Source organism: Hyaena hyaena, unplaced genomic scaffold (assembly GCF_003009895.1).
Source record: "Hyaena hyaena isolate Hyena2069 unplaced genomic scaffold, ASM300989v1 scaffold_909, whole genome shotgun sequence".
Classification (NCBI taxonomy): Eukaryota; Metazoa; Chordata; class Mammalia; order Carnivora; family Hyaenidae; genus Hyaena; species Hyaena hyaena.
This window is the reverse complement of record NW_024081534.1, coordinates 391,560-414,923: the sequence shown is the minus strand read 5'-3', so window position 1 is coordinate 414,923 and position 23,364 is coordinate 391,560. Positions and strand designations below refer to the sequence as shown.

The 23,364-nt window shown below is 45.4% G+C and overlaps 1 protein-coding gene and 1 pseudogene across 1 annotated transcript; one reads left to right on the top strand and one right to left on the bottom strand.

The window, feature by feature from the left end:
- Positions 1 to 11,564: 11,564 nt before the first annotated feature.
- LOC120222712 (developmental pluripotency-associated protein 3-like) lies at positions 11,565 to 15,245 on the bottom strand. Its single transcript, XM_039220648.1, has 3 exons — positions 15,161 to 15,245; positions 12,531 to 12,790; positions 11,565 to 11,675 (listed from the first exon to the last, which is right to left on the bottom strand). The coding sequence occupies exons 1-3, from the start codon at positions 15,243 to 15,245 to the stop codon at positions 11,565 to 11,567; spliced, it is 456 nt and encodes a 151-aa protein (XP_039076579.1).
- Positions 15,246 to 16,481: 1,236 nt separating this feature from the next.
- On the top strand, positions 16,482 to 18,661 carry LOC120222701 (annotated as a pseudogene).
- The last annotated feature ends 4,703 nt before the right edge of the window (positions 18,662 to 23,364 follow it).

Here is a 23,364-nt window from a genome sequence, read left to right as displayed (position 1 = left end):
TACTTATTAAAAAACATTTACTCTTAATATATATAAATGATGCTTGCGTGGCCTGATGCATTCTGGGATCATCACGGGAGCCGTAGAGAAATAGCCGATCCTCTGTCAGGTGCATTTGAAACATCTGCTTTGTACCAGCGGCTCCCAATATCAGAGTGCATTGGAATCACCTGGAGCGCTTGCTAAACTGCAGACTGCTGGTTCCGCTCCCACCCCCAGAGTGCTAAGCCCGGGGTGAGGCCTGGGAATTTGCACATCTGACTGGTTCCCAAGGAACTGATGATCTGCTGGTCCCAAGGAATTGATGCTTTTTTGGTCCTGGGACACCTTCAGAACCACTGAGTTGCACCATCCAGTTCTAACCAAAAAAGACGTGTTACAGGGGCACCCGGGTGGCTCCGTCGGTTAAGCATCTGACTCCTGATTTCAGCTCAGATCATGATCTCACGGTTTGTGAGCTCAAGTCCCTCATCAGGCTTTGCCCCGACAGTGTGGAACCTGCTTGGGATTCTGTCTCCCTTTTTCTCTGCCCTTCCCCCTCCCCCTCTCTCAGAAATAAATAAATAAGGGGCGCCTGGGTGGCTCAGTTGGTTGAGCGTCCAACTTTGGCTCAGGTCACGATCTCAGTTCATGGCTTCAAGCCCTGTGTTGGGCCCTGTGCCAACAGCTCAGAGCCTGGAGTCTGCTTCAGATTCTGTGTCCCCCTCTCTCTCTGCCCCTCCCCGCCTCAAGCTCTGTCTCTCTCTGTCTCAAAAATAAATAAATATTTTTTTAAAATCCTCATGTGTTACTAGAGCCATGCATTTTGTGTTCAGTCTAGTCTCTCCCATTACTAAAGCAGAGAATTTTCTCAGGAAACGTGAGGAAATTTCAGCAATGAGTTCTTGAAAGACTTTTTCTCCTTTCCTCATTCAGACCATGGATTGAATTTTCCATCTCCACTGGGGGTAGCCCATGGTCCTCAAACCACCGGAGTGGGCTCTTTATAGAATGGTCTCAAGGGACGCACCTGGCTGGTTTAGGAGAGCAGAGCATGCGACTCTTGATCTCGGGGCTATGAGTTCAAGCCCATGTGGGGCATAGAGACTACTTTTTAAAAAAATGATCTCAGGGGATTCGTGTTTGTACTAATTTGTCAAACAGAAGCTACCAGCATCTAGAACACCAGGTACTTTTTCACCAGCCGATCTGAAAACATCACCAGTATTTCTGCTTTTCAGGGGGTTGGGAGGATTGAAACCAAGCAACTCTTACCGGAATTTGAGGAGCTGACCAGAATGTTTAAGAAAAGATCACCACGCGACAGACTTTTCAAATCTTGCACTGGATTTGTCTTTTTTTTTTTTTAAAGATTTTATTTTTATTATTAGTTTTTAGTGAATATAATTTCAAGATCTTATTGTCTTCATAATGTAACAAAACAGGAAACTTTTAACTGGATCCCTTGGCTCTTTCTCTTCTTATCTCTCCTCCCAGTTCAAAACGCTTGCATCTCTCTCTCTCTCTCTCAGAGAGAGAGAGAGACAGAGCATGAGTGGGGGAGGGGCAGAGAGAGAGGGAGACCCAGAATCCAAAGCAGGCTCCAGGCTCTGAGCTGTCAGCACAGAGCCCAGCACGGGGCTCGAACTCATGAATCGCTAGATCATGACCTGAGCTCAAGTCGGATGCTTAACCGCCTGAGCCACCCAGGTGCCCCCCCTTAATTATCTTTCTTCTATTTGGAGTCTGACAGCCTTGGTTCCCTCTACACACGGGCTATCTTTGCGAACTTAGGCAAGCAACTTGTCTCACATCCTCGTATATAAAATGGGAATGATAAGAGTTTCTACTGCACAGGGCTGTTGTGATGAGTTAACGTCAAAATGTATATACAGCACTCAACATAGAGCTTGGCTCCTAGTAACGTTGTATAAATATTAGCAAGGATTATTACTGTGATTATCCACCAATTCTAACATCAGCCATAGAATTCTGTCCCCCTCACTCTCAGCAGATGACCTTTCTTCCACTTCACTGAGAAACGGGTTCTTGTGTGATTCCACCTAATGTATTTTCCTCTTGCTAATAACGTCATCTCTGCTCTGTGTATCCCATCTCCTGTCTCCTGCTCTCAAATCTCAAGGCTGAGACCCTCTTCAGATGTTCCTCTTCCCCATGGTCCGAAGACTTGTAAATGCATTCCTGGGTCGCCTGGGTGGCTCAGCTGGTTGAGTGATAGACTCTTGATTTTGGCTCAGGTTATGATCCAGGATGGTGGGATCGGGCCCTGTTTTGGGCTCCACACGAATAGTGGAATCTGCTTGAGAGTCTCTGCCCCTCTTCCCTGCTCATGCCCTCTTTCTCTAAGGTAAAAATAAACAGATAAGATAGGAAAGACTTGTGAATTTCTTTTTTTCTTTGCTTTCTTTTTTAAAATTTTGTTTAACGTTTATTCATTTTTGAGAGACAGAGGGAGACAGAGTACGAGTGGGGGAGGGGCAAAAAGAGAGGGAGACACAGAATCTGAAGGAGGCTCCAGGCTCTGCGCTCACAGGCGACAGCAGTGAGCCTGATATGGGAATCAAACCCCCAAACGGTGAGATCAGGACTTGTGCTGAAGTCGACGCTTAACCTCCGTTCAGCAGAGGTTTAAGGCCTGAGCAACCTGCCCTGAGGGGAGGCCACGCCTCCCCTGACCCCTAGGGTTGGAGGGCTTGCTGGCTGGTCAGGATGGAGGGACCTTCTCCACTGGCCCCCAGTCTCTGTCAGTGCTGCCCCTGCTGCCCCAGGGAGGTTCCAGATTGGGGCTGAGAAATGCCAGCAGCGCCTGTCAGGGCAAAGGCTTTCTCAGGCCGCCCCTTTGGCCATGACAGGAAAAGCCAACACGCATTTGTTGGATTGGGCTGTGGACTCACTCCCTTGGGTCCTCACAGTCCTGGGAAAGGCTGCGGGACATACGTCTCCAGGTCCTTGCCGGAGATTTCGTGCCCTGCGGAGGCTGCCTGGCTCAGTCTACACAATTTACGAAAGATTGAAATCAGTTTCCAAATCAGATTTCGGGTGGCTTAAGATATGCATTTACAATAAACCAGTTTAAGTAGAAAGATAATATTCTCCCTTGAGAAAGAGAAAAGAGCTACCACACTGACTGGTGGCTCTGTCTCTAGTAACTATGCTTACACACTGCATTCAGCACCAGTCTTCCCGGACTGTAGGGCAGAAAGGGAATCAGTGGCTTATTCATTAGGCTGCTTCATAAGAGAACGTAATAGTTCCTCAAGAAAATTGAAATGTTTTCTGGTAGCAAATTAAAACAGGAAGTTATTATTAAGAAATGTATTTAAAAATTTTTTGATGTTTTATTTATTTTTGAGAGAGAGAGAGAGCACGAGCAGGGGAGGGGGAAAGAGAGGGAGACACAGACTCAGAAGCAGGCTCCAGGCTCTGAGCTGTCAGCACAGAGCCCGACGCGGGGCTTGAACCCACGGACCATGAAATCATGACCTGAGCCGAAGTTGACGCCCCGACGCTCAACCGTCGAGCCACCCAAGTGCCCTAAGAAATGTAATTTTTTTTTATCATATGGCTATCTCATTGTTGTCTTTGACAAATCCAAACTGTTAATTTAGCAACTTTTTAAACTGTGGATTTTAGCATCACGTGGATTCCGCGTCCAATGCCCTTGGCAGGAATTAGACATGACCCCGCCCCTGTTTCTCTGGGCACCCGTTACCTTTCCCAGATTGCTCCGCTGTTGTTTGCTTTGCCACCAGGAGGCACTGTGTTCTCTTGCTTTGCACACACAAGCCTGTCTCTTGTCTAGACAGAATTCAGCTTCATCTTGAACAAAAATACTTTTTCTTTTTCTTTTTTTTTTTTTTTTTTTTGCCTTCTACCTTTAAGAGCTGTGTGGGCCCTCGGGTTTCAGAGACACTACTTGTTTTTTATCTTTATTTTTTTACATTTATTTATTTTTGAAAGACAGAGAGAGACCGAGCACAACTGGGGGAGGGGCAGAGAGAGGAGACACAGAATCGGAGGCAGGCTCCAGGCTCCGAGCTGTCAGCACAAGGCCTGATGCGGGGCTCAAACTCATGAACCGTAAGATCATGACCTGCGACGAAGTCGGAAGCTCAGTCGACTGAGCCCCCCCAGGCGCCCCCAAAGACATTACTGTTAACCAGCAAAAATGGCCTGAGCCCACAGCCTTCCAGACACAATTGTTGTTTTAGAAGTCCTGTAACCAGCAGGCCTCTGTATGGTGAGAAGAGCCTTCTATTATCTTTTTATTTTTTAGAGAAAGAGTGTGAGCAGGGGAGAAGGGCAGGGGAAAAGGGAGGAAGGGAGAGAGAGAGAGAGAGAGAGAGAAAGAGGAGAATCTCACACAGACTCCATGCTCAGCAGAGTCCGATATGAGGCTCAATCCCACAATCCTGGAACGAGGGCCTGAGCTGAAATCAAGAGTCAGATGCTTAACCAACTGTGCCACCCAGAGGCCCAGATCCTGTGATTCTTGATCTTGAGATCATGAGTTTGAGTCCCACACTGGGTGTAGAGATTACCTAAATAAATAAAACTTTTAAAAAGTGGAATGAATACTGTAGAAAAGGAAAACAATTCCAGAATTCACTATCCTGAGCACTGGATTTTACTGTGAAGTCCAGGTAATTTCTTTTGATACCACCGAAATATAGAGCCTAATAGTTGCTTCTCAAATCAGTTTTGTCTTCCTTAGTAATATTAGCTAGGCGTATTACTGTTCGGCTAAATATACCTTTCCAAACCACTCATATGATCAGATATGGCCACGGGATTAAGCGCTAGCCAAAGAGGAGTGAGCAGATGTCTTCTATGAGGCCTCCCACAAGGGTCCTTAAAAGGAATGGACTGGGGGCGCCTGGGTGGCTCAGTCGGTTGAGCGTCTGACTTCAGCTCAGGTCATGATCTCATGGTTCATGAGTTTGAGCCCCACATCAGGCTCTGTGTTGACAGCTCAGAGCCTGGAGCCTGCTTCAGATTCTGTGTCTCCCTTTTTCTCTGCCCCTCCCCCACTCACGTTCTGTGTCTTTCTCTCAAATATGAATAAACACTAGGGGATGGATTAATGGATAAACAAATTGTGGTCAATACTGCTATGACATGGATGAGCTGGAAAACAGTATCCTGAATGAGATAAGCCAGACGCAGAAAGACAAATATTGTATGATTACACTTACATAAAGTAGGTAGAATATGGTGATTTCTGCATAGCAGCGTGAATCTATTTTATGCCAGTGAACTGTGTAATTAAAAATGGTTAAAATAGTAAATTTCATGGTATTTTGACCACAGTAATAAAACAAGGAGTGGGGTGGATTTTTGACTCAGGTATGGAATTCAATGGAGGAATGATAGCCTTTTCAATAAAGGCTGCTAGAGCAATTGGCTTTCTACTGAATAAAAAATGAACCTCTACCTAAGTTCAGACCTTATACAAAAATTAACTTAAAATGAATCATGGATTTACATTTAAAACAGAAAACTAGGGGCACCTGGGTGGCTCAGTCGGTTAAGTGCCCGACTTCACTCAGATTGTGATCTCACAGTTCGTGAGTTCGGGCCCCAAGTCGGGCGCTGTGCTGACAGCTTGGAGCCTGGTGCCTGCTTCAAATTCTGTGTCTCCCTCGCTCTCTGCCCCTCCCCTGCTCACTCTGTCTCGTTCTCAAAAATAAACATTTAAAAAATTAAATAAATAAAACAGAAAACTAAACAACATAAGAAACATCATCAGGCTCTAGAGCTAGGCAGAGTTCTTAAGAGTTGACACTAAAAGCATGATCCATAAAAGGAAAAATCCATGAACTGGATTTCGTTAAAATTAAGAACTATTACTTCATGAAAAACCTTGTTAGGGGAATAAGAAAACAAACTTGTGTGGGGATAAATACTTGCAAATCATATCTTTTCTTTAATGTTTATTTATTTTTGAGAGAAATGAGGTTGGGGGGGAGAGGAGGGGCAGAGAGAGGAAGGCACAGAATCCGAAGCAGGCTCCAGGCTCTGAGCAGAGTCTGACGTGGGGCTCGAACTCATGAGCCAGATCATGACCTGAGCCAAGGTTGGACACTTAACTGAGCCAGCCAGGGGCCACCCACATTATTTTCAATGTAGATGATATTTTCAGCGTAGCCTTTACTGGAAGATGCCATCGAGGACTGTTGTAGCTGGAGGGAAGTCCTACTTCAAAGGACAGGCTAATGCAGCTTCCCATTCTGAAAATCCAAGGGCCCCCAAAAACTGTTACATCTACTCTGCCTGTGCTCTATAAATCAATAGCAAAGCCTGGACGACAGCACATCTCTTTACATGTTTGACTGAACATTTTAAGCCCACTGTTGAGACCTACTGCTCAGAAGAAAAGATTTGTTCTAAGATATGACTATTCATTGACAATGCACTTGGTCATGCAGGAGCTGATGGAGATGTCCAATGAGACTCCTGCTGCTTTCCTGCCTGCTAACATGACATCCATGCTGTAGCTCACAGAGCAAGGAGAAGTTTTACCTTTTAATTCTTGCTTTAAGGTTTTTAAGTCTTATTAAGAAAGACCTTTCGTAAAGCTATATAGCTGCCAATGATTGTGATTTCTGATAGTTCTGGGCGAGGTACACTGGAAAACTTCTGGAAAGGATTTGCTATCTAGATGCCACTAAGAATATTATTCAAGGTAAGAGGTCAAAATATCTATATTAACAGAACTTTGGAAGAAGTGGATTCCAACCCTCATGGAGGACTTTTAGGGTTTCAAGACTTTAATAGAGAAAGTCACTGTAGATGTGGTTGAAATAGCAGGAGAATGAGATTTAGATGTGGAGCCTGAAGATGTGGCTGAATGGCCACAATCTTATGATAAAATTTGAATGGATGATGAGTTTCTTCTTATAGAAGAGCAAAGAAAGTGGTTTATTGACATGGCAATCCAGTGCTGGTGAAAATGCCATAAAGACTGTTGAAATGACAACAAAGGATTTAGAATTTTACATAATTTCTTGGGGCTTCTGGATGGTTCAGTTGGCTAAGCGTCTGAATTCAGCTCCAGTCATGATCTCATGAGTCCGGGCCCCGGATTGGGCAATCTGCTGTCCATACAGAACGTGCTTCAGATCCTCTGTACCCTCCCCCATCTCTCTGCTCCTTCCCAGCTCATATTCTTTCTCTCTCAAAAACAAACATTACAAAAATCAGAATATTACATAATCTTAGCTGATAAAGCAGCAGCAGCATTTGAGAGGATTGACTCCAGTTTTGAAATTCTACTGTAGGTAAAATACCAAACAGCATTGATGCGCACTACACAGATACTGTTCTTGAAAGGAAGAGGCAATCAATGCAGCATAAACAGGCACCGTTGGGGCGCCTGGGTGGCTCAGTCGGTTAAGCGTCTGACTTGGCTCAGGTCATGATCTCATGGTTCATGGATTCGAGTCCTGCATCGGGCTCTGTGCTGACAGCTAGCTCAGAGCCTGGATGGAGCCTGCTTCGGATTCTGTATCTCCTTCTCTCTCTCTGACCCTCCCCTGCACATGCTGTCTCTCTCTCTCAGAAATAAATCATTTTTTAAAATGGGGGAAAAAAAACCCAGGCATTGTTGTCTTAAAAGAGACTGCACCCCCCCCAGCCACCCTAGCCTTCAGCACAACCCTCATCAGTCAGCAGCCATCAACATGGTGGCCAGACCCTCCACCAGTAAAAAGATGATGGTTTGTATTTTTTAGCAATCAAATATTAAGGCATCTACATTTTCTAGACAATGGCTTTGCACATTTAATAAACTACAGTATAGACTAAACCTACTTTTTATGGGCACTGGGAAACCAAAAACTTCATCTGATTCCTTTTGTTATGATATATATTTGCTTTACTGCTGAGGTCTGGAATCGAACCCACATATCTCTGAGGTATGCCTATAAGTAGATGATAGAAATTGGAATAACAAAGACAATTCTGTAAATTAAAATTTATAGAATTGGAAAAAATTATATAAATTGGAAATAATTCTTTAAAAAGGAGTCTAGGAAAAGAAAGAGAAGACAAGCGAAGGCAATCCGAAATACACAGAATTGGACTCCCCAGAGAAAACGAAAATAATGGAACAGAACAATTCTGCAAGAGTACTAAATGAAACTGAAAGCACACACCATGTTCAAGATGAAATGATCCAGAATGGTCAGAACAAAGAGCTATTTGAAGAACTATCTTCAAAGATAAAAGGCCCTTTTAAAGTCAGGCAAAAAGACACTTAAGGGTTGGAGGGGGGTGGTGTGGGAGGAGGAGGAGCAAGCTGGCCTCAGTTCTCATTAACATTCAGCAATGTTAATTGCAGTAGAACAATACTTTTTTAATGTTTATTTTTGAGAAAGAGCAAGCAGGGGAGGGACAGAGAGAGGGGGACAGAGGATGCAAAGCTGGCTCTGTGCTGACAGCAGCGAACCAGGATGAGGGGTTCAAACTCACAAACCCTGAAATCATGACCTGAGCCAAAGTCAGACGCTTAACTGACTGAGCCACCCAGGCGCCCAGAACCACACTTTTAATAATCCTTGAGCCAAATGAGACAGTCTTTCGAGAAAAAAGAAAACACTTTTGGACATGAAAGAACTCGGCATAGAGTTCAGAACAAGTCAGGTGAGATGTAACTGGATTAACAAAAGAAGAGAGATAGCAATGAGCATTACATATATGGAACTGTAGGAAAGGACTTTTAAAAGTGTGCAGAAAGGAGTAACAGAACAAGCCGAGTTAATCAAATCACGTAGAAAGGACAATGAAAAAGTTGAGAGGAAAAAGGGGCACAATGGGAGCGATAGAATAAATCGGCTCCTATGTAGTTGAGGTTGTAAAGCTATTCAGACCTGATGATTACACTTGTAGATTACATTTGTAGATTACTCTTGTAGTTTTAGCGCTGCAAAGCTCAGCACCAAAAGATAATTTGACTCAAATTGAGAGGTAGGGAAAACTGAAGAGAAAGAGGAGTAAAATACAATCATTGTTTACATTAGGAAAATAGGTACAAAAGAAAAAGGTTTAAGTTATATGCGTAACCAACCATTGGGAAGAAAATGACAAAACGTAAATCTTTGCTGAGCAAAGAGTCACACAAGAGTAATACAGATACGCTGAATATAGGCAAAATTAGTTTCTTGATAAAGCCCTTAAATTTGGGGTGCCTTGTAGCTCAGTCGGTTAAGCATCTGACTTCAGCTCAGCTCATGACTTGCTGTTTGTGGGTTCGAGCCCCGTGTCAGGGTCTGTACCGACAGCTCAGAGCCTGCAGCCTGCTTCAGATTCTGTCTCCCTCTCTGTTCCTCCCCTGCTCACACTGTCTCTCTCTCAAAAATAAAGATTTTAAATAAATTTCTTAAATCTGACTTTCATTAGTAAGAATAGTCTTGTTCAAGATACACACTTAAATATGAAGATGAAGCATTATGGAATGCTCCGGAATATCTTGTTAAAAAGTGTTAAACATGGCTAGTATTAACAATTGGCATATCTAGGTGAGGTGTATACTAAGTTTGTTGGTCTCATCTTGGAAATCGTATTTGAAATTATTTAAAGCTAAAAATTAAAAATGTTCAAAAAGAAAGTTAGGCAAATAGAAACGGACTTCACTAATCTATTGCAACCAATTAGGAAATCTAATGTAAATGTCAGAACACCTAAGAAAGGAACTAAAGAGGAAAGATGTAAGAGATCTAATAATTATCTGCTGAAAGTGCTGAGTCTAATCTTCATCTCACAGAAGCCACTTACTGTTTGGCCTTGAACAAGTTTCCTATGAAAAACACCACGGGCGCATGGGTGGCTAAGTCCATTAAGCGTCTGACTGGCTCAGGTCAGGATCTGTCTCTGGGTTAGAGCCCCACAACGGGCCAGCTGCTGTCAGCAGAGATCCCTTCAAATTCTGTCCTTTCTGCCCCTCCCCACACTCACCTCTCAAAAATGAACTTGAGAGCATACACTGGCTCAAGCTCGTGAGATCATGACCTGATCCGAAACCAAAAGTGGGATGGGTAACTAGTTGAGGCAGTCAGGTACCCCCAAAATAAACTTTAAAGTACTAAAACATGTCTAACTTTGTTACAAGGTTGATAAAACTTGGAGCCAGCCACACACTTACCCATGTCGATACGATAGTTTGACTAGCTCTTAGTAGAATAATTTCTGAAGAGCTAATTTGGTAGTGAGTCAATGTTTAATATCCCTCTTATCACTGTTGAGCTTGGCATTTGTTACAACCAATCCTCTCCAAGTTTATGCTGTTTCTGCCTGCACTCCTTTCCAAAGAGGAACACATTATCGCATGGCATAGATTTCTTCACCCCAGATCTCTAGGAGCTTCTCTTAGACACCCATTTTTTAAAATGTTTATTACTAAGAGACAGAACATGAGCATGGGAGGGGCAGAGAGAGGGGGAGACAGAATCTGAAAGAGGCTCCAGGCTCTGAGCTGTCAGCACAGAGCTTGATGTGAGGCTCCAACTCCCAAGTCTTTGAACTGTACGGTCATGACTTGAGCCAAGATGGATGCTTAACTGACTGAACTACCCCGGTGTCCCCCTAATTCTTCAGTGAACAAAGCACTTTGAACACACGCTCCACACCTCCCTTCTATCTCTTCTATCTCCCTCCCATTCTTTGGGATCTCTTCTGGAAGCTGGTATGTACAAGTTTCCGCTTTCTGGCTTCCTAACCCTATCCAGATGTACAAAGTTCCTTCCCAGCAGGATAGTATCACACACTTGAATGCCAAATGTGGACATTCAAGGAATGTCATGAGGGTAAGTATTCACTGACCACACAGCTAGCAAAAACATGTTAAAAGACTCTTTTGGAAGGTATTCAAATAAGTCAATTTTAATTAAGATCCTCCACATACACATTTGCTACTGAAAATTGAACTACCACATCAAAACAGTTTCATTACAATTCTGATTTTTGAAAACCAGAAAAATCTAGCCCATGTACCCTGACCTAATTATAATTACAAGTGAGGCAAACCACCCAATATTCTCTATATATTCCTCACTCACAAGTTACTTGGCTTCCAACTTGATGTTAGGTTTTCCCTCTCTTGTTTTTTTTAAATGTTTCTATTTGGGAGAGAGAGTGCGCATGAGCGGAGGAAAGGGAGACACACACGCACATAGAGAGAATTCGAAGCAGGTTCCAGGCTCCCAGCACAGAGCTCTACTCTACAGAGCTCTAGTCGGATCCTTAACCCAACTGAGCCACCCAGGAGCCCCATGTTATGTTAACCCGTCTTAATGATTTCAGGCTTCTCAAACACACGGCAACACTCAAAACCTACTAGTGCTTCCTTGGGTCATATCAAAAAGTGGAACTTAAAGTATACTGAAGTCATTCAAATGCAAACTCCAGGATTCCTCACCAATTATAGGGTATCAAGGTAGAAAAGACAGAACTAATATCCTAGATTATCAAAATATTATACAGTTTGTCTTAACAGAGCAGCTTCCCCAAGCTGCTGCATACTGATCCTAAAATTACTAGCAAGAAAAACACAGTAGAATAAGGTTTGTTTACAACGACTCCATGTCATAATTATTCTCCGTGTTGGTATCCTCAGAAGGATCTTTATGATACAGGCAATAATGACATCTACATCTAAATCTTTCCACTCTCGATTCATCCTAGAAGAAAAAAAAAGATGAATTGCATTAATTTAAATAAAATGGAATAATTGCACCACCGTGATGAACTGTTAGCAATCCTCAAATCTAGGACTGGTTATTAGAATAGCCTTTTTTAAAAAAAAATTTTAATGTTTTTTATTTCTGAGAGAGAGAGAGAGAGACAGCATGAACAGAGGAGGGTGGGAGAAAGAGGGAGACACAGATCTGAAGCAGGCTCCAGGCTCTAAGCTGTCAGCACAGAGCCCAACGCGGGGCTCGAACCCACGAACTGTGAGATCATGATCTGAGCAGAAGTCTGATGCTTAACCGACAGAGCCACCCAGGTGCCCCTAGAATAGTCTTTGAAATACACTTGTGAGGCAAAGAGGAGGCAGGACTGAAATGCATGGGCACTAAAGAATGCCAGATTGCGGATCATTCTGTAATGGTAACACCTGATTGTCAAAAATATATTCCAGGGTCATTCTGTGACTGCCTTCAATGTTAAGGCCTCCTGGACCCCGGACTCAGGTCACTTGCCTTCTTCCTACAGAGTACATTTTACATCTACCATAAGATAGAAGTTGGAGATTTTTTTTTTGGAGAGTGGGTGACGGGGGCAGAATTGCCAAGCAGGCTCTGCGCCGGTCAGCACAGTCCAATGTGAGGCTCGAGCTCAGGGCCTGAACCGCAATCAAGAGTCAAGATGCTTAACCCACTGAGCCTTCCAGGTGCTCCAAAAGTTGGAGAATCTTAAAAACCCAAATGTCATTCCTGTCCTGCACTCATGAGTGGCTGCTGCTTGTCACGCTTAACATCTCAATGGATGTTGAGTGCGCAGAGTTGGGCAGTGCCCAGATCACAGGAGCCTACCGTGGAACTCTGCTTGAAGTAGCGATGGTTTTTGACCAGCCACATCAGCCTTTCCATCCTTTCTTTCCGTGCAGTTAACAGAGTCCTGACTCCAGTTCTCCTCCTGTTGCTGAGTATTCTGTCCACAAGCCCCTGTGGTTTCTTCTCGCTGTCCTGCTGGGTTGGATATTCCGGGAGAGGCGAAGGGAGTTTGACGGTAGGGTCAAGAGTCAATTTACTAAGGTTCTTAACTAACACTTCAGAGATGGTTCGAGAGGCGGCTGAAAGAAAAATGAAGGTCAAGGTCCATTAGGGTGAATTGCAATATCCAGAAGTCACTGGTCTCTTAAAACAGGTTAACACGGACAATGAGGGGTTCTCCCTGGGGCGTGTGGGTGGCTCAGTCGGCTGAGCGACCGACTTGGGCTCAGGTCATGATCTCATAGTTTGTGGGTTCGAGCCCCATGTCGGGCTCTATGCTGACAGCTCAGAACCTGGAGCCTGCTTCCGATTCTGCGTCTCCCTCTCTCTCCCCCTTCCCTGCTCACGCTGCCTCTCTCTCTCTCAGAAATAAATAAAACACTAAAAAGTTAAAAAAAAAAAAAAGAGGTTCTGGGGCACCTGGGTGGCTTAGTCGGTTAAGCGTCCGACTTTCGCTTAGGTCATGATCTCGCGGTTCGTGGGTTTGAGCCCCGCGTCGGGCTCTGTGCTGACTGCCAGCTCAGAGCCTAGAGCCTATTTCAGAGTCTGTGTCTCCCTCTCTCTCTGACCCTCCCCTGCTCACGCTGTCTCTCTCTCTCTCCTAGAAATAAAAAAAAAAAAAAAAAGAGGTTCTTCAGAGTGAAGATGACACAGCATGTGACCTACGCTGCTAGTCTAACACACTTCACGTGGGGAGAGCATACATTTGAAAATGTGCTTAAGAATCCACTATGATAGGGGGCACCTGGGTAGCTCAGTCAGTTAAGGTCATGATCTCAGGTTCTGGAGTTTGAGCCCCCCATCGGGCTCTGTGCTGACAGTGGGGAGCCTGCCTGGGATTCTCTCTCCCTCTCTTGAAATAAATGAACTTAAAGTTAAAAAAAAAATCTACAATGATGGGAAACGGTACATTCTCAGAATTTCCCCCTCTTCTTCCTTATTCGCAGCTCTGAAGGTTAGATTTTTTCCACCCATGGTGTCAAAAGATACCTTATGTACATGATTCCAAGTGGGAAGATATGGTCCAAAAATCTGGTATTTGCCCACTTTCGTGTGTGAACTTTTAATAGAAGTGGGGAGGGGAGCAGCAAACCATTAATGCAAATCAAAATTAGTAAACAAGTTTCAGCAGTTCAGCTTGATAATGATTACAAATAAACTTCTTAACGTTTTCCTAAGGAGAAAGTGGGTAGGAGAAAACACTCGCCTGTGAAATAGACAAAGTAACCTGAAATGTAACAGTCTCTCCTTAAACAGAACTAGGAAGTCAAACTGGCTGTTCCCCTCTTCACCCCCCACCCAGCGTTTTCATGGTACTAAACCTCTCCACTCCCATTTGTTTATTTTGGGAAATCAGCCACTCAACTTTGCCTCTTTCCACCCAAGCCTTATGCACTCCTATTTCACGTTAAGGCAGCTAACATTAATTTAACATTATTAAATTTTAACATTTTAACATTAATTTTAACATTAATTTCCTGTGTGGGAAAGCATTAAATAAATATAAAAGTCAAGATCCATTGGACTTCTAGGGGCTAGTGCACAGGTAAATAAAGATCCCTAGTTGTGCAAACGTCAGGGACTATGGCAGATTCACTCGAGGAAAAGCAAAGACCAATCTGATAGAACTATCAAACAGATATCCCCTTCATTAGCTTCCCCTATTCCCTTGTATATGTCCACCCAGGTTCTTTCCTCAAGGAGGCAGCGGGGGGTGTCGGTCTGGTGGCGGGGGAGGGGGAAGAGAGTGGTGCATGCCTGGGGATGCTGATGGTAGCAGAATATAAGACGCCAAGCTCCCCATCCAGCTTCCTAGCTGCCCAGTGAGGAATGGTTGGGGCCCACCTACCACCACCACCCAACCCCACCTTTAGGGTAGTAAGGTTTCAAACCCATGTGAGTGGTTCTCCCTGGCCAAAACTGGAATTGGGTAGATACTGGGTGGATATTGCTAATTAGCAATATTCCCAGAGCAGTGTTACTAAGAAAGCCCTCCAGAGTCCATCCTACTAATTTACATTACACTCACTGGCTTTTATCAATGGGCCCCCCTTCCTTCAATTTCCTCTGAAAAGCCACTTCCCTGTTTATTAACATTCCTAAAGGGTAAATTTGGCTGGAAAACCAACCCAGAAAAGGTTGGGGAGATTACGTTGTAGTCTAGCTTCTCAAGTTTTGTTCCTTTTTACCATCCCTGACACGCATTGCTGATAGGCAGACATTTTAAGTCAGCGCCTAGGAAAATTCTGGATTGCTCTTCCCCAGAAACCAGGCAGGAAGCATTGAAGTATCTCTGAGAACAGTAAGCAAGAAACGCCGCTTTCCCAGCTTCTCCAGCCTTCCCTGTTTCCTCACCAGAGGGACCTACATCTGCAACACGGCCCTCCCGCCTGCAAGTGGTTTACTTCTCTGCATTCCTCTGTCTTCAGAAGGGGCACCATCTGGCTTACCTGAGCCTCCCTGGGAATTTTCTCCACTGGCCATCTGAGAAGGTTCTGGGCCACAGGATGGGTAAAGCTTCGTTGGCGAATCCATTAAAAGCCTAGTCACAGACCGAAGCTCCTTCTAGATCTTTGGATTCCAGTGGAAGCTGATGTGATGCTCAGAACTCAACTAGCTGCAAAGTAACGGGGGCGGGGAGGAACGAGATAGCCCAGAAAGAGCGAGAAAAACCGAGACTCTTACAAATCGTGGCAAGGGAAAGAACAAGCCCCGAAGTTTAGGTCTGGTTTCCTCTTAAAACTACAGATAAGCCCATCAGCGAGCCTATTGTAATGTAAATGCTGATGGTTAGAGGGCTAAGGTGGGTGGGCGTCGTTCTATGGTGGACTAACGGGATAACTCTTCATCTGCTCTGCATTAAAACAATCACACGGTCACGTAGGCTGGAAATTTAACAAGAGCTTATGGTTGGGTCTCCCTAAGGTTGCCTTAAAAATCAGGGTTTTTTTTCAAGCTACGTCTGGAGATGGCTCCTGGTCTGTGAACTGCGCTTTAAGGTATTCTTGAGCCGAGAGATGAAACGTGGTTTTCCTCCCAACTGCTGATTAATTCCCAATTAAACTGAGAAACGCTTCCTTAAAGTTTTCCTGGCCTCACGTCTTCAACCTGTGGTTGCTAGTAAGGGAAAGTAGAGGAGAAATAAAGTGTCTGTTATAAACACTTTAATAGCTTGATATTTTATGGATGTGTATTTTGGATCACCTTTTTTTTTTTAATGTTTATTTTTGAGAGAGGGCGAGTGCCAGCCCGAGCCCGCCACCATTGAGGGAGGGGCAGAGGGAGGGAGGACAGAGCATCCAAGGTGACTCTGCGCTGACCTTGACAACAGCAAGCCCCACGTGGGGCTCGATCTCAACGACAGGTTGTGACCTGAGCCAAAGTCAGGCGTTCACCAGAGGGAGCCACCCACGTGCCTCTGTAACTTTCTTTTGTTTTATAGACTATTGGTTGAATTGCAGTTAACGTTTGTGAGCAGCTGAAATTAATGAACTTTATAAATATCCCCCCCCCCACTGCCGCCCATACTTGTACTGAACTCTGGCAAAGATCACCAATATGAACTGCTGATTGTTGGAAGGAGAGGGGAGAGCGAGTCCCCAGCTGTCCCGTCCTTTCTCCCATCTACTCAGTATGCAGCCCCCCTCCCACCCCCCTTTTAGCTGGAAATCATGAGACAATACTCAGACACACTCTTGCTTGTTTTTAGTAAAAAGCAAGTCGAAGTTCCAATCAAGACATATTTTTATAGGAGATGTGGAGCAGCCCTAAATGCATGCTAGGTCACAATACTTTATTCAAGTGTTTCTGGAAAAGTGTGGCCTCCAGATAGCCAGCGTCAATAGAACCTGGTAACTTGTTAGATCTGATTAGAAAGCACCAACTCCAGCTCACATCTACTGACTCAAAAGACTGCAGCCCAGCCGTCAGCGAGGTAATGCCTCCCAAGTGATTCTGATGTGCGCTGGTTTGCAAAGCGCTGCTTCACGACATTCTTCACTCTCCACTCCTGTTCTGCTCTCGGCTGTTCGTCCCTTGCCCTGCATACCTGCCCCACGGCAGTCTCTCAAAATTCCATTGGGAGAAGTGAGTGCAAAAATCGGATTACAGGAGGTGTTAAGATTAAGAAGACAGTGAAAAAAGCTGGCATAGACTCTCAGGAAATCCAGGTTTAGGACAAAGGTTTATGGCTTCTGGAGCCACAGCTGCCAGAAGGTGTGGGATGCGGATGGCGGAGACTCCATTTGCTTCAACATGGCAGATGACATGAAAGCAACAGAAGGGGAAAATACGGAGAGACCGGATAGTTGGGGAAACACTCCCAAAATATGCTTTAAACAATTAGATTTTTTAAAATTGTATTTATTTATTTATGGGAGAGAGAACGAGCCCAAGTGAGCAGGGGAGAGAAGGGGAGAGAGAGAGAGAGAGGAAGAGAATCCCAAGAAGGCTCCGTACTGACAGTGGGGGCTTGAACTCAGAAATGCTGAGATCATAACCTGAGCCAAAACCAAGAGTCAAGATGCTTAACCAACTGAACCACCCAGGTGCCCCCAGATTTTAAAAATCTTCCAGGGAGCACCTGGGTGGCTCACTTGGTTAAGCGACTGACTTCGTTGGGCTCAAGTCAGGATCTCGCGGTAGGTGAGTTGGAGCCCTGGTAGGTGAGTTGGAGCCCTGCGGGGGGCTCTGTGCTGACAGCTCGGAGCATGGAGCCTGCTTTGGGTTCTCTCTCTCTCTCTCTCTGCCCCTCCCCTGCTCACACTCTGTCTCTCAGAAAAAAATAAATGTTAAAAATTATTTTTAATAAAAACTTACCGTATATTTAAACACCTAATGAACCCTATATATACCTCACTTAGTGAGTATCCACACATAACTATGTGAAACCCAGAGATGGGTTTCATCTCTGTCTCCTAAGTACTAGTTTATTGCCATGCTTAACATTTAAGAGTATCATCCATCCTATTTCTTTTTTTAAAAAAAAATATTCTTTTTGGGGAGCCTGGGTGGCTCAGTCAGTTAAGTGCCCGACTTGGGCTCAGGTCATGATCTCACGGTTTGTGGGTTTGAACCCTGCATGGGGCTCTGTGCTGACAGCTAGCTCAGAGCCAGGAGCCTGTGTTGGATTCTGTGTCTCCCTCTCTCTCTGACCCTCCCCTGCTCATGTTGACTCTCTCTCTCAGAAATAAATAAAAATATTTAAAAAAATTTTTTAATTCTTTAATATTTTATTTTTCAGAGAGGGAGAGAGAGCAAGCAAGGGAGAGGCAGACAGTCTGAAACAGGCTCCAGGCTCTGAGCCGTCAGCACAGAGCCCAATGCGGGGCCCAAACCCATAAACCCCATGACCATGACCTGAGGCGAAGTCTGACTAAGCCACCCAGGCGCCCCCTATCCATCCTATTTCTTCTTTCCCTCTATTGCTGCTTTGAATATTCTCAACACTTCAAATGCATGTTGTACCTTTTAACAGGAATGTTGATCTAAGTAAAACAGAAAATAGCCACATCAGAAGAATGAGGAGATTGTAAATATGTGAGTGTGAGGTACAGGAGAAGAAACAGCTAACTCTGAGTGCTGGAATTCAATAATGCCTAACACTAAAACATAAAAATAAAACCACCTTGTCTGTGCCCGCCCCAAACCAGCGGTTCTCCACTCACCCCTGCATCCAGTGAGTCACTGCGCCCTCCCGACGCCGACAGAGCAGATGTGGGCAGAGCGATGGTGGCCAGGCTCCGACTGGCGTTGCTGCTGCTGGCGCTGCTCCTACCCACGCTGATTTACTCAAATCCAACAGCTGTCATAACGCTTTCAAGTAACTCCTCCCAGAAAACCTCGATGGCGCCAAATCCAGTTAAAGCCACCACCACACCAATGACAGTGCTCTCCAGTCAACATGCAGTCTCTTTGTGATCTCGCTCTCCCTTCTACATCTCTACTGTTAAGAGACTCAGGCCAAGAAACATCTATACCTTCCTCCCCATCTTCTAAACCTAATCCAAATGGCGTCTAGACATCCGGTGTGACAAGGAGAAGACAGGTCTTCAGTGAATCTGCTAATTCCACACCTTATTTTATTGACCCAGAAAATGTTGAGGATCCCAAATTCGATTGGTTTGAAGAGCAAGTGAAGTGTTTGACTAGATGATGAATGTCTGTTAAATCTACTGGAGTTTCATGTACCAGATGAAGAGACAGCATCCAAGAGTAGTTATGAGGTGATTTCTTTTTAATTTTTTTAAATGTTTTGTTTATTTCTGAGAGAGAGAGAGTGAGCAGGGGAGAGTCAGAGAGAGGGAGACACAGAGTCTGAAACACACTCCAGGCTCTGAGCTGTCAGCATAGAGTCCAATGTGGGCTCAAACCCACAAACTGTGAGATCATGACCTGAGCCAAAGCTAGACGCCCAACCGACTGAGCCCCCCAGGTGCCCCAGCTACAGTGGTCTTGATAACCAAAGTCCTTTTTCCCATCTTTAGGAACCCACACCAGAACAACCGTATCCAACAGATCTCAAGCTACTGTGTGTGAGAATGAGCATTCCGTTTTGCTTTGTACCTGAATGCTGCACATCTATTTTGGATTGTTATTATGTTTGTGTATTTACGCTTTGATTCATAGTAACTTCCCATATTTTGGAATTGATTTGCATTGAACACAAACTGTAAATAAAAAGAAATGTCTGAAAAAGCAATAAATAAGTAAATAAAAATAAAGTATCATTATAAGCTTGCTATTTTGAAATGAGGAGACAGGGGCGCCTGGGTGGCTTAGTCGGTTAAGTGTCCGACTTTCGCTTAGGTCATGATCTCGCGGTTCGTGGGTTCGAGCCCCGCGTCGGGCTCTGTGCTGACTGCCAGCTCGGAGCCTGGAGCCTGTTTCAGTCTGTGACTCCCTCTCTCTGACCCTCCCCTGCTCGTGCTGTCTCTCTCTCTCTCTCCTAGAAATAAATAAAACATAAAAAAATAAATAAATAAAAATAAAATAAAAAAAAATGAAATGAGACAAATTGGGTGCCTGGGTGACTCAGTCGGTTAAGCTTCTGACTAGCTCAGGTCATGATCTTGTGGTTCGTGAGTTCAAGTTCCGTGTTGGGCTCTGCTGGCAGCTTGGAGCCTGGAGCCTGCTTTGGATTCTGTGTCTCCCTCTCTCTCTCCTCCTTCCCTGCTCCCTCGCTCTCAAAAATAAATAAACATTAAAAAAAAGATCTAGTCTCTTAGCAACTTTGACCTTTATAATACAGTATTATTGAGTATAATCATTATTTTGTGCCTCAGAACTCAAGAGCTTATGTACTAGCTGCACATGATGCCCTCTTCTAGTACCTTCGTGCTTTGTGCTGGTTTCTTCATGGTCTCGGATACTCTCAGTAGTAGACACAGTAGGAGGGACACGGCAGGTGGACAAAGTGGTTGACAGGAAAACCTTTAAGGAAACAGTCCCAATGAGCTCAAACTTCTGTGTGTGGGGAAGACGGCCACTACTCGTCCTTCTGTCCTAGGACACTCAGGCGTCGCTTGCAAAGCAGGGAGATTTTTACACAATCTTGAAGAGACCCAACCAGAAAAGATAGGCTTTTAAAAATTTCCAATAAAATTGGAGACGCTGTAGTCTGTGTGAAAGAACTGAAATGGAAGCACATCAGGTCTAATTCAATTTCAGCACCCGCCCACCACCCACCTAAGTCTCTCAGTGAGGGTTCATTCATGTTTAAATGGACAGCTAGATAGGTTCAGCTGATAAACTCAAAGGAGGTGAGCATGGACTTTCCAGGTGACTTCCACCTACCATTTTACTGGAAGTCTGGCTCTAATTGATCTGAATTTCTTTTCAGATCCACTTAAAGCCATCTGGAAGACCTAAATGTCACCTTTATTTTCAGACTCAGAGATCTAGGAGGAAACTTCAAGCTGTGGCTAGAGCTCCATGCACTCACCACAGAAGTTGACCTTGAACTGGAGTATTCACGCAAGACCAGGGAAGAAAATTACAAGACAGATTGGCCAAGTAACCCCCTTCCCTCCCCCCCTTCTTGATAAGAGGAAATATCAGATTCTTGTGTTAATTTCCAGCCATCGAAGGGGGAATATAATTTTTTAAATGTATATTCTTGAGAGAGAGAGCGTGCAAGCTGGGGAGAGATGGGGGGGTGCGGGGAGGGGGTCACAGAGGACCCGAAGCAGGCTCTCTGCCTGCAGCTGAAGTGAGAGGCTTAACCGGCTGAGCCACCCAGTTGCCTGAGGAGAAATCTAAGTAAAGGTCCTCAAACCAGAAGAGGAAGGAGCGTGGGTCGTGGGTCGCTTCCGGAGCAAAACAGGAAGGCAAAGGGAAAATCTATAAGGGGAAGCTGCATTGTTAAACTATGTCAACATTGCATTGTTAAAAACAAGCTAACAGTCCCCAAATGGAATCCCTTTGCTAAACCCCACATCACCAAACCAAGAATTAATTACAGTTTGGCTTTCTTAGAAATGGAATCTTAAGCCAGTCACTCAGGGATCATCTAATGGGCACTAGTTAGATAATCTGATAGACTCATGCATAAATTCATAGGGTTTTTTTTGTTTGTTTACTAAAGCAGTTCATATCATTTTATTTACATTGATTTTTTTCTTTTAAAAATTTTTTAATGTTTTATTTATTTCTGAGAAACAGAGAGAGACAGCATGAGCAGGGGAGGGTCAGAGATAGAGGGAGATGCAGAATCCGAAGCAGGCTCCAGGCTCTGAGCTGTCAACACAGAGCCTGATGCAGGGCTCGAACCCACAGGCTGTGAGATCATGACCTGAGCTGAAGTGGGACACTTAACCGACTGAGCCACCCAGGTGCCCCCCAAGAATGAAGTCTTAAGGTACCATCTCAAATCAAGTGCTCTGTGAGCTAAGTGGTCATCCTAAGAAGGCAGGGTCCCTAATTTCTCTAATTCACAGGTTTCTGTCTTCTGGAGGCATCCAGTGAATCACCCCAGTGCCAAAGTCCACACAGAGCCAGTCACCATCGTCCCTCCCTTCTGTGTCGGGTATTTTACATTTTCACGATGTGGTAGGCGACGAGGCATGTGAGCATCTGAGGCAAGCAAGCTCTACCACCCATCACGAAGGAATCTGTATGTTTCCCCTCTGGAGGAACCTTAACCACACAAACGTCTTTTAGATTTTCTAGCCCCAAAAGTGAAACCAGCATATCAATGTCAAACTTGGGGCCAGACCGGTCTGCTGTGCGTGATTCCAGGCCCCCGGCAACCGATGTCCCTCGGCTACACACCGCAGAGGACATCGCACCCCAGTCCTGGAGTCAGGCAGGCAGGGTCAAGCGCTGGTCCCTCCTTCAGGCGCCAGGGGTCAGCAGCCCAAACCCGCCAGCACCTGCCGCGCCACTGCCCCACATGGCCTGCCTGCATAAATTCATCTTTATAAAAAAATTTGTAATGTTTTTATTATTGAGAGACAGAGCATGAGCAGGGGAGGGGCAGAGAGAGAGAGACACACAATGTGAAGCAGCCTCCAGGCTCTGAGCTGTCAGCACAGAGCCCGTTGTGGGGCAAGAACCCACGAACCGTGAGACCATGACCTGAGCCGAAGTCGGACGCTTAACCGACTGAGCCACCCAGCCGCCCCTCTAACCTGCCTTAGGGGTGTAGGGGTGTAAACTGGTGATGTCGGAATCTTGGCTCTACATTTTGTTTTTTTAATCTGCTGAGCCCACTTTTTCCTTCTTAGGTGGGTTCTCCATCTTAAAAACGTGCCAGGTTGGTTTCGGGCCAGGCAACAGAGCCCCAGGCCAAATAAACGTTTTGCCCTCGGGGAGCAAATATTCTGGTGGGGAGGGAGGACAAACCATGGATCCAAAACACAGGGCGGGTAGTGAGAAGTACTCCAAAGAGAGGTCAGGCCTGGTTAAAAAAAAAAAAAAGGCGGGGGGGGGGGGGAGGCTGCTGTTTTTGAAATTCTCCCAAACACAACGACTGAACTCCCTCCGCAGCCTTCGGACAGCGTCTGGTGAGGACGGTCCCGCCTCCAAGCGGACCCGCACCCCTTCCTGGCTCACCCGCGCGCCCCACCCCAGCGTCCCAACCCCGCAGGTGTTCCCCCCCTTTGCGCCCACTCAGTTCTCGACTGCGCCTTGGGGCGAGAAGGTTTCCACCGCGTCCGGGGCCATCTGCCTTGGATCCGGGCCCTGGCGGCCCGATGAGCGGGGTGGGGACCCGTGGCCGCTGCGGCCCCACGCGCCTGCGCGCGGAACTGCCCGGGGCTCTCCCCGCACCCCGTTTGCCTTCCTTTCTCAGGAGCTGCCTTCGTTCTTGAACTTGCACAACGAAGAATCAATATTCCGGGGGGCAGGATCACGCGTCTATTAGCAGTTATTGAACAGCTTCGTGGGAACCGGTTCATGACTTTACAATGTGAGAGCCGCGAGCCGGACAGGGTTCTTTCTGCTGCAAGCGCTCAGGCTGGACAGGGAATTGCGCGACGAAGGTACTGGAACCAGGGAACTGGTGAACTAGTCAGGCCCATCAGAAGAGAGTAGCAAATACTGTCGGCATTCCCAAGTTTGCTAAAAGGTGAGATTTCAGGAAAAGACTTGTCTTGTCTGTTTTGTAAGGTTCCGCAGAGCGCGCAGTGGGTAATGCTGGTGAGGCGCTGCCCCC

Coding starts and splice junctions, on each gene's coding strand:
- LOC120222712 (XM_039220648.1), bottom strand. CDS start 15,245: ATGGATTCGCCAACGAAGCTTTACCCATCCTGTGGCCCAGAACCTTCT. Junction 12,791..15,160: donor AAATTCCCAGGGAGGCTCAG/GTAAGCCAGATG, acceptor TTTTTCTTTCAG/CCGCCTCTCGAACCATCTCT. Junction 11,676..12,530: donor ACTTCAAGCAGAGTTCCACG/GTAGGCTCCTGT, acceptor TTTTTCTTCTAG/GATGAATCGAGAGTGGAAAG.